This window comes from Amblyomma mixtum, chromosome 6, assembly GCF_055824585.1.
Source record: "Amblyomma mixtum isolate Tamu chromosome 6, ASM5582458v1, whole genome shotgun sequence".
Classification (NCBI taxonomy): domain Eukaryota; kingdom Metazoa; phylum Arthropoda; class Arachnida; order Ixodida; family Ixodidae; genus Amblyomma; species Amblyomma mixtum.
The window spans coordinates 93,106,503-93,117,671 of NC_143017.1; the positions used below are offsets into that span (position 1 = coordinate 93,106,503).

The window sequence follows — 11,169 nt, forward strand, 5'->3', positions numbered from 1 at the left end:
GGGCTTAACATGTGTTCAATATGGGGCCATTTTACGGCTTACAAGTACCACTTGATGAGAGATTGCGATTCTCAAACTACTTTTTGAGATTTGAAAGACGAAACATAAATTAAGAGCACTGTTGGCGCACAGGATGTCCTGAATCTGGAGTAAAATGAAAAATAAAACGAAACGCTGGATCCTTAAATCCCGTCGTGTCCGAAAACTGTTTTCACTTCGCCGGTATCTCGACTGGATCTCATAATTGGCTAGCACATAGTACCGGAAAGTTACGATGGCCAAAAGGATTATGAAAAATTAAGTGAAAAGTACAATAGCTTTGCATATCCAACCGCAGTGTTCGTACGCCGCTTTTGCTCAAGAACCTTGAATGTTGAAGTAAACAGTGAGATGCCAAAAACTGCACTTGCCTGCCTGCGAGATCTACGAGGTGAACTACCGATGTCTTTGTGGTTTCTGGACCAGGAGACCTTTTCGTCCTTTGGATGAGCATCAGAGTTACTAAGGTATGAGCGCGACTGGAAAAAAATAAAGAAATTCACAGATATACGATGTAATGCGATAAATCTGCGTTTTCGCCATTGGTTACACATTTCGCTTTGACAGTGATCGCCTACCCGCTGAGTCTTTCATTTGTATTTTGCCCTCGCTTTTACGTTACAGCGTTGCGTGCGGTCCTTGCGGGTGGAGACGTCTAAAGGGTGGCAAAGAGCAGATGGGTGGTGTGTAGACCGTTCTGAGGGGTGGAGACGGATTGTTTGGTGATGAATTCTGGAGAGTGGTGATGGTTGGAGGGCAAAAGTGGGTAAGTGGTGGGCGGAGGCCTTCTGGATAATAGAGGCGACATCACACAACACCAGGCAGACGGATTTTGTGAAGATGACGCTAGTAAGTTAACCCATTAAAACGCGATAAACTAAAATCTTTGAAAAGACACAGTACCGACGGCTGTGTATAGCTCCCTCTGAAAGCAAGCCTGTTATTTGACGAGAAGCGTCTGAGAAAGCGAGGCTTACCCAAGAGTAAACCCAGCCTTATTTGTACAGGAGAATACCGCCGGGTATACAACGAGAACCCCGCCAAGGAAGTGTTGCTGTGCTGCACTCGAACCAGAAACCTACGTTCATTAAGGTCGCCCTCACGTAATCTCGCTAGCCAAGAAACTAGTTGAAACTTGCGTTTGGTGATTACCGTCGTGCGACAATAGCGCACGCCAAGTGTAATTGCTTTATGCTTTCAAATGTACTCCATCTAGAGGAACTCTATGCAGAAATAAGACGGAAGGTTATTCGGTAACATAAAGCAAAGCATTAACATTGAAATATGTAATCGCAGTTGACGTGTTATGCAATAAGAAGCGCATGTTGTCCAATGCCTAATCTGTTACCCAAATTTTTTTTTGCTTTTTCGCAATTATTTATTTACACTGTAATAGCATATTTTCGCCGCATCACACGCCGTCTCCGCTAGTTTGCTTTCTTAGAGCAACCAACACGAGAAAAGAAACATGTGGATTGAAATGGATCAAAGCAGTAGCTCATGATTTTTGCTGAAGATGTCCTTTTGCATTTGCAACGCACTTTCTATTCTATGACGATGCGACATGCGTTGAATGTGGCTCTAGGTATCATCACCGTAAAAGAAAATAGTGTCATCAACTTTTTAGTTGAACCATAAATGCGCTTTTAAATCCACCTAGGCGCTGGTTCATTGTCTTTTGTTCGCAGTGTACATTAGTTCGATGCCTGAGACAAAACTGCGCAAACGGAAGAAAGTACTTAGAGCACAGAAATAAAACATACCCGTGCCTTTGACAGAGGCATCGACGGCACATCTTCACTGATGTGTGCGTCAGAACTTATCTGGGCAAAATGCTCCACGTGCAAGTATTATTCCATAACAGAAGAGTAGCGCAAAACCAGGACGATGGACAAAAGGCGAGAGAACACTCACCAACAACACAGGCGCTAACTTCCGACTGACGAAGAAAGCCAAAACCAACCAAGCGAACGGAACCTGAGCAAAAGTAGCGCATGCGTTGACCTAAGAGAAAAAATCGAAAAAAAAGGTGCGATAGAATAGAAAGTGCGTTGCAAATGGAAAGGGACATCTTCAGCAAAAATCATGACCTACTGCTTTGATCCATATCGATCCACATGTTTCTTTCCTCGTTTTTTCTTTTTTTATTGCACCTTTTTTCGATTTTTTTTCTCTTAGGTCAGCGCATGCGCTACTTTTGCTCAGGTTCCGTTCGCTTGGTGGGTTTTGGCTTTCTTCGTCAGTCGGAAGTTAGTGCCTGTGTTGTTGGTGTGTGTTCTCTCCCCTTTTGCCCGTCGTCCTGGTTTTGCGCTATTCTTATGTTATGGATCAATACCGACTTGCCCAAATTTCCACCCTGGTGAATCGCAAGTATTATTCACCCAATTGCGGGATTTTCTTCCCGAAGAGAAATTTTTATGCGTGACGGAAGTAGTATGTGCAGCAAATATCTGCCTCAGTGAAAAATATTTCTACGCTGCACACTGATGATCAGTATGAATCTTTACGCTTAAACGTACTCAGCTTGCGTCATCACATTCTCTCGTCCATGGCATCTGCAGCTCATGCAGAGCACTGCTGCATCCTCCTTACCTGCTGGTTGCATTAGAGTTCGTCGAAGCAATGCTCCGATTGGTCGTTCCTTCTTCTATGCGGGCCAGAACATCACGGAAGTTTGTGACCAGGCATCGCGTGAGCCCTTCAGCTAGTTTTTTTAGGACGAAAAAAAAAAAGAGATAACAGCAACCGCGTATAAAAGACACAAAGTTCACTGTGCGGTGATTAGAAATCTAGGTGTCCTTTGAGCGCTTTGCCTGAGGCGCTCCTGTTCAAGACTGGGAATACCACTCACCAAAGAAGCCCTTCTTTGGATGTTCTCGAACCTTGAGCCCTTTCCTTTTTCCTTGAGGTACGACCAGAAGGTCAAAAACTGCCTCGTTGTAAATCTCCAGCATACTCAGTTCCACCTAAAAGCGGGCAAAAGTATAGAATTCAGGCGGCGTTAGGGTGAAAAACTAAGCGCTGGCATTAGTTTTTGGCATATAGCTTTTGTCTCCAATTAAGCCATGCTTTCTAAGCTGAAAAAGACCACGGAAAAGATAAAAAACGGCCATTCATAGGTCAGAAGGGGAGGCTAGAAACCACACCTGACAATTCTGGACAAAGGCATTTTTGATTGAAAAACCATTTATGAACACAGTTTTTTTCATATAATGTCAGATTTCACTTTAGTTATGACTATATCTGCATATCCCCCCGACGGCGATTTTACATTTTTTTCTATTAGGTTTTTGCTATGGTCCAAATGTTTCCCCATTGGTATTCTATGAGTCCTAACTCTTTGATGCGATCTATGAAAACACATTAAAAGAAAGATTTTGCTACAAATCAGAAGAATGGACCATTACCTTCAATATTTCCTTAAGAATATCTTACAATTTTCTACTTTTCAAAATTTTAATCCCAGAAAGTTGGACATAAAAAGGCATATGTATTGAAGCATCTCCAATATTAGAACGTTTACTGCAGGTTCAGTGCAATTCTTTCGAGTCACTTCGCGCCAATCTACGGTGGTCAAGCTAATCGTCTTTGACAGGCGTACTTTTGTGCCTTGCCTGCCTGAAATAAACATTCAGTTCAGTTCAAAAATCTACCGGGACCGCCATCACAGATGCAATGCCACATGTTCGCACAGCTTTGACAACTAATGCGGAGTTCCAGAAAATTACCCAATGTCCTTTCTTTTTAAATAATTTTCTTTGAAACTCTTTCTGGTATGACTACCACGAGCATCTATTTTTAATGAAGCTTACTTTCGAACTACCATGTTCGAAACCATGAAAGCCTGTATAATTTCTTGTCACAATGGTGACCGTTCTTTGCCTTAGGCATATTTTTCAGTATTGCATAGTACGGAACTAATGCTTCATCCATTTCAATGCAAAAGAAATCAGCTGGTTTTGGCAGAAGTAAACCCTCTCCTAGTACGTGGTCTCATTCACTAGTCTTAATGCCTGCCCCACACTCGCACTGAAAGGGAGAAAGCGTGTGCCACCGCCAGCGGCACACCATGCGAAATGGGCGAACAATTTTTTTCTAGTTTTCTTTGTTCTCAGGGTCCCGCTTTTGATAAGATTAGCCAGCCAAGTTTGAAGCTCGCTCTATCAAGGAAGCTACAGTTCCTAATTAGTAACGCTAAACGCTAGGAGGTCTGCCGGACAGTTATACATAAGGATCTACTCGTGTAATCGCGATAATTCTATGCATATGAAACCCACGATTAAAATAAAATATGACGACTATGATTATGAAGATCACGATGATGAATCGCTTAGAGTAAGTGGACAGAGGCGCCTGGAGGGATCCCATTACGAAGTGTGCCTTGGGGCAAGCTTTAACACGGAGAGGTTGTCTGGGCTCGACCAGAAAACAGCCATGCCCACGCCTGTAACGTAACAACGACGAGTATGCGCTTGTCGTCACTTTTGTAGCGAAAGCTACACCAGCTGGGACGCATTTCGTCGTGAGCCTCTGAATGACTTTAAAATGACCTTGAGATAAGTCATGGCTAGTGCTGCTATGTACGCATAACTAACCATGTGTGGTCTACTCAATGGACCACCTTTAACCTTGAACTTCGACCTTCAACTTTGTCCTTGATCTTTGACCTTGCACATCTGTCTTAACTACTCCTACTACCGACTTTGAGTCGCCGATGGACAACGTTGCGGACCGAAAAACGATTCACGTGATTCGTTTGAGTGGAAGCGCCACCGCTATGAGACAGTTTCACCAACAGTTTAACGACAACCCGTTTGGCAGAGTGTGTGCTGTATGCGTTAATGCAAAACTATCGTGTTTGGTCTCGAGAATCCTTCTACGTGCTGTACCTTCCCTGACCATCGATCAGTCTTTGTCTCCATCGGGCCAATCAATGAAGACGAATAAGCGGCTGTGAAGTGGTGGAGGAATTCAGAAACAGTAAAAGATGAGCCAAAGATAAACCATGGTTAATCATGCTTACGTAGCTTTCGCTACGTGAAACCGGGTTAGGCAGAGTTGAACCGCTGCCAAACTTTTTTCAGAGTCGGCACACTCTCAGCGTCAGATCCGAGAAAACGTGTTGGCTCTGCACTTTCAGGCCGGTTTTGACTTTTATGTGCGATGCAGAACTTTAGAGAATTTCCTAAGCTGTACTAAATTCAAGAAATACGCACAACCAGGAGGAGGCAATATACAGCGCGCCGAATAACAAGTGAATAATACAAGAATAAAACAAGTGCCCTGCTGTCGCGATCAGTAATGGTTTAAAATTCTCGTTGTTGGGTAGCAGCGTCATACATTTTACGCGAAGAAGGACACACTCAGTTTTGCCGATGTTCTCCGGCACCGCAGTGCACGTTCTTTCGTGAGTGGTTCGGCCGGCTACAAGAAGGACTGGTCGCAGCTTTGAGCCTTAGTAACGAGTCTAAAGACTAACGACAGTGCATCTAATGGGCAGTGTCAAAAGAACGAATGGAGGAACAAGAATATTAAGATGTCAAGTGCGGTGGAGCAAGAAACCTTCTTGCATGAACTCGTACGTCTGCTTTGTTGCCAGGGGGTTTTCAGAGGGGCTATTCTCCAATTTTTTATTTTATTTTGCGGCGTCCTTTGCTCTGCTGCATTAATTATACTCGTCCTTCGGTGGTCTCCTCCCTTGACAGCGCTCTAACCGCATACGAACTCTTGGTTAGTTCTTGCATTCATTAGCGCCGTGGATTTTTTCGCGCGAGACAAAGCGCTCTGTTCTTCTCAGGGAAAAGGAATTGCAGTACGTGTTCTTCTTTTACCGTTTTCTAACATTTTAAACGAGTGGCTTCAGATTTTTTTCTCTTTTTGAAGAGCAATAAAACCTTTCTTGAGCACAGAAAGCACAAGCATAACTTCATTTGCTTTGTTTGAGGTTGTGAATAATAAACCTCACTTTTTTTCTCTCAGAAACGAGATGACTCTGAGCCTTCTTCCATAGAATAATCGGATTATGGACAGGAATGACATCAAATTATTACTCCCACCTCGAATTCCATGTGCTTTCCAACGCTTCGCTTCTTTTCAATTTCCTGGAAGAGGTCTTCGCAAAGTCGCGGCACCATTCCTGCGTATTGATGAAGAAGACAAAGGTTAGAATGATACCCCTGTATGAAAACAGGTACATAGAAATTAAATTTTTTTTAATATGCCAAAGTGCATCGTTCAAAAGATAAAATATTGTCTTGCTGTGACCCCCACTAACGTGGAGGTCAGTCTGAAGTCTAACTTACGTTGTATACCACATCAGCCTGTAAACAAAGTAAACACGAAAACCTATGAACAAATGCACTATTCTTGGAAGTGCGCATAATCTGCAACCTTTTACATGAACATGTTTTCCCTGTCCTATTCCATAGCATGGTGCAACATTGTCTTTGTCCGGTCTATCCGGTTAGCATTCGCGCATGCGACGGGATGTCGGTAATTAGTCACTTGCTAAAGGGGCAATAAGTGTGACCCCTCGCTTTCAAACTTTCACTCCTGCTGTTAAGTCCTAATTTCAGCAGACGTATAAAAAAAAGGATTTAGTTTAGTTTGGTTTGGTTTGGATTGAACTATCGCGTTTTAACTTTCCACAGCGACTCAGGCTATGAGAGACACTGAGCGGAGGGCTGCAGATAATTTCAACCGCCTGGAGTTCTTTAACCTGCACTGACAGCATACAGTACACGGTACTGGAACGAAACAGCGCGCCAACAGGGGACTGCAGAAAGGAATAACATAAACACAACGCTGTCTGTGTTCTTCCTTTCTGTAGTCCCCTGTTGTCGCGCTGTTTCGTTCCAGTGTCATGAACCAACTAGCCCAACAATCGTCTCTTTTACAGTACACTGGTCCCTAGCTTTTTGCTCCATCGAAACGCGACTGCCACCGCCGGGACCGAACCCAGGTCCTTCGAGACAGCAGCCTAACCCCGTAACCACTGACACACCGGCTTGGCGGATTTCCTTTCGAATGACGAAATATTCACACTTAATTTGGGATTCGTAATATGCGCTCAACATGCGCAGAAGTTTTTCCACAGAAAATAAAAAGAAATATCGAATTATTCTGAATTTTGAGAACGATTTCAGAGTTCTAAGCCGATTTCAAAAGGCGCAAGTTTTACCAGTTGGTGGAATGTGTCAAATGCTTTGTTGGTAGTCCAAAAGTTAATGCTGCGTTCAACACTGCTACATTACGAAGTAGATGTTCGTATATGCGCACAGAACTTGCACTGTAATAAGGGCGAAATGAAACGAGTGCAACATGAATGACGGCTGCTTGATGTAACCCCATGGACTGTTCTTTTCAGTCGTTCTGAAGTGCTGTTGTAGCTAAATTATCTTTTGAATATAAAAAAAAAATGCGTTGTGCCTGGTCTGTGAGATCGTGAACGGGAATAGCCTTGAGTGGAACACGTTCTTAGTGGCTATTGTTTGGAATTTGCCCTATGTTAGGGGCTTTTGGCCGGCGGATGTTCGTTGGCTAAATCACAAGAATGTAAGGGGTATGGGGCTTACCTGTGTTCGTGCCGTAGCCGACCATGGAGTAAGACTTTCCAGAGCCGGACTGGCCGTAGGCCAAGAGTGCCGCGTTGTAGCCTTGCCAGGCGCTTCGCACCACCTCTCGTCCGAGTTCTTTGTACACGCGCTCCTGCGAACGAAGACAGCCGAATGATGCGGGAAGAAAAGGGCAGGTGTGTAGTTCATGCAACCTCGAAAACACCAGTTGGTTGTGGGCATTTTGGGTAGTCTTTAGAGGGATGACACTTTTCATTGCCGCAGTCGGAAAGCCCCTAAAGCTGTAGGGAAGGAAACAATCTTCATGAGAAATACTTCCTCTCCCCCCCCCCTCCCCCTCCCTCCAATAAATTTACCTAAGCAACAATTGTGGAAGCGTGTTTTATGTGCGAGCTAGAGGCTGACCAATCCTTTTTTATGCTGCCAATTACTCCAAAAGTTACAAAGTTGCAGCGCAATGTACTTCACCCCCCCCCCCTCCTCCCCCTCTTCCCCAGATCCTATAGAGTTCTGACAACTTGACAAACTTTTGAAGCCGTCGTAACCATTGAGGTAAAGAAACTAAATTTGAATTCTTTTTTTTTCACCTCGTTCACAGCGCACGAAGGTGTTGTTTTGGTTAATCGCAAGCAAGGGAACTGCGTGATTAGGGATGATAGCCGCAAATATCGTTATGCTGCATTTCTCAACTGCTTGCAGTTTTTAGTGGAAGCTATGCAGGTGCAGAGCGACAGCTTACTGTTCGCTCCGCACTTGCATAGCGACAGCTTACTGTGTGCCGTACTCATGCGCTCGAGAATCGATCATTCTTTACGTGAAGGTGTCGCCTCGCGTTAACTTCCACTCTCGACTTAAAGAAGTTCTGAGGAAGAGTACAGGCAGTGGATACGGGAACTAAAGTGATTATAAAATATCTTAACTTAAATCAACAAGAAGCAGTGGTCATGACTAGCGCGTGTAATGCGAAGGCAAGATAAGCGATGGACTTTCAAGGGTAACGGAGTGGATTCCAAGAGAAGGCAAGCGGCACCAGGAGGCGGCTGATGAGATTAGGAAGTTGTAGGTGACAAAGGATAGCATTTATTTGGAGGTCAGTTTTATTTTTTATTTTATTCAATAAACCCCTAAAGGCCCTCAATCGAGGGTATTACATAGGGGGGAGCAATGGCACACAACACAAAATAATATTGACCAAGCGCCAATGTGCTATACATAAGAACAGAAAGCACATGTACACTCTCAGAAAAAAACCGGCCCAGGGGGGAGTAAAGACAACTTTAGTCCTAAAAAGGGCTCTTTAGTCCCTAAATTTGCACACGACACACTCCTTGCCAAAAATGCGCGCCGTGCGCAAACTCAACGGACTAACTGCCGAGAAAGAGACTAACGGGAGGCGAATCGCAGCACAGCAGCACGCGAAAATTGCGCGAGAAGACCCTGACTGCAATAGTACTCGATTTTTGAAGCGCATGGATGTCGTCTAAGGCCAGTGAGGGCACTGCCGCTGCCTGTGACGAGGCGGATACCCTTTTCCGTGAGAAATAGGCTTCGTGCCACCGAAACGGCTGGCAGCTGTGCAAGTGCATAAACAATTACTACGAACTTCAATACGTGTCAAATGTGAGTTGTAAAAGTTACGGTTGAGCAAGTACACGTAGTTTCATACCGTTGCCGTTGTTTACGAGCTTATGTGATGCTGTGTAAGTATCGGCGACACTTAGCAGTCAATTCCCTGCCACCGCTCTCCGCCGGTAACAAAAAACGAAGTGAACCATCGCCTTCTACCTTTGTTTTCAACAGGCTGTAATGTGCAGCTGCCAATCGCAAGGAAGAAGACCACCTTATACGCAAAAAAAGAAACAAAAAGAAAACCACTGTTGTGGTTGTGAAGTACCGGCCGTAATGTATGCACAGTTCAGCACTTCTTTTTTGGCCAAAACGTGATTTAGACCGTTGTGCGTGCGCATTAAAGCTTACCGCAGGTTTTTTCAAAAGCATATGACACCAAAACCACCACACTGTGATAACAATTTGAGCGGTACAGACAGACCGTGTGTGTGTTTCGCATACAAGGCTTTTATTTTCCACCGTGGACTGTCCTCTGTGGTGGCGTAGTCATATCCGCGCTCGGCTCATAATCCAAAGGTTGTCGGTTCGAATCCTGGTGTTTTCATGTATGTTTATTTCTGTTTCCTTTATCGTTGTTATATGTGTGAAGTTCTGTCGGAAACTATCCCGCTATAAATGAGGCTGGAAATCACGCGTCGTTTGCATTTTTTCATTAAATGTCTGCTCCCGGGGACTAACGGTTGCACCCTTTCGAAGGGGACCAACAGTTACACCCTTTGCAGTTAGTCCCGAAAAGGACGATTGCCAGTGGCAGGTCAGTTAGTCCCCAAAAAGACTAACCTCTCGCCTCCTATTCGCCCCTTTTTTCTAAGAGTGTAGAAAACAAAAGAAATAAACAAAAACCAGTAGTATACATTGTAATTTACACAAAAAAATAAACAGATCGTGTTTTAGAGGCATAACAACCGCAGGAACAAAACAAAATAACAAAAAAGCTGAATGCAGCATGTGGTACAATCAATTAGTGAAGCTAAACAGACATTTGGGTAAACAACGACCTTCGTCCTTCGTATGCCAACGACCTTCGTCTTGCTGTGGACGTAGTTTGGTTGATGACGATGATAATAATAATAACGATGGGCCAGACCTCTGGCGAGGTCCGGGTTACCTGATCCGCGTAGAGGGCTCCTCGCTCGTGCTCGGGGTCGGGGGCGCAGTAGCCGTCATCCAGTCGCAGGAACCCGTCGTGCGACCAGAAGCAGCGGTCGAAGGTGAAGCTGCGCGGTTCGAAGCTGTGGCTCTGGCCGGGGCTCCAGAGCTGCGTCTCCTGCTCGCGCATGCGCACTAGGCACCTGGCTCCTCGCTGTCGCTCGCGCTCGCTGTGCGGGAGTGAACGTTAAGGAATTGAACCAATGCAGGGTTAATAAGGGCATTAAAAGCCGTGAGCGACGGCATCCACGGTACAAAGAGAGCAAGGAATATGGATTTATTTGCCAGCGCAAAATGAACACGCGGTGAGAGAAAAGACTCAGTCAACGCTTCGGCAAGAGTACCTGGCTTCATCCGAGAGAATACAAGTCTCAGACAAAGCAAGTCTTCTTTCAAAGCTTTGGGTAGCTGACTAAAGCTTCGCTCAAGCCCGTTGTTTATTTCGTGCTGTTGAGTTATTCCCCACGGCATTTCGACATAGCTCCATTACTAATAGTAACATGATATTGCATTAAGTCTGCACCACTGTTTTAATCTTTCCTCCAGCTCCTGTTAGCAGTATGTCTTGTTGTTAACAACACAATAAACACCAACTACCACCTAGCGCTTTGTACATTGTGCACCCGTCCGCAACACTGGGCAAGCCAGTAATGGAAATTTCAATCTTCTTATTTGTTTGATTTTGTACGGAGAAAGACGAATAGAAATTACAGGAGAGAAAATTTTGAACTCGTTGCCAATTGAAATAAAACAAGCAGGGAATTTTAAACTTACGTGC

General features: G+C 44.5%; 1 protein-coding gene across 1 annotated transcript in view; it reads right to left on the reverse strand.

The window, feature by feature from the left end:
• Window positions 1-10,604, reverse strand: part of LOC149339708 (kinesin-like protein KIF28) — a 34,081-nt gene extending 23,477 nt beyond the window's left edge. Inside the window, exons 1-6 of the mRNA XM_089550976.1 lie at window positions 10,351-10,604; window positions 7,614-7,746; window positions 6,096-6,175; window positions 2,891-3,005; window positions 2,632-2,743; window positions 411-518 (exon numbers count right to left, since the gene is read on the reverse strand). Of these exons, the coding sequence (XP_089407102.1) occupies window positions 411-518; window positions 2,632-2,743; window positions 2,891-3,005; window positions 6,096-6,175; window positions 7,614-7,746; window positions 10,351-10,521 (719 nt within the window). The 5' untranslated portion in view covers window positions 10,522-10,604. The remainder of the gene's footprint in view (window positions 1-410; window positions 519-2,631; window positions 2,744-2,890; window positions 3,006-6,095; window positions 6,176-7,613; window positions 7,747-10,350) is intronic.
• Between the last annotated feature and the right edge of the window lie 565 nt (window positions 10,605-11,169).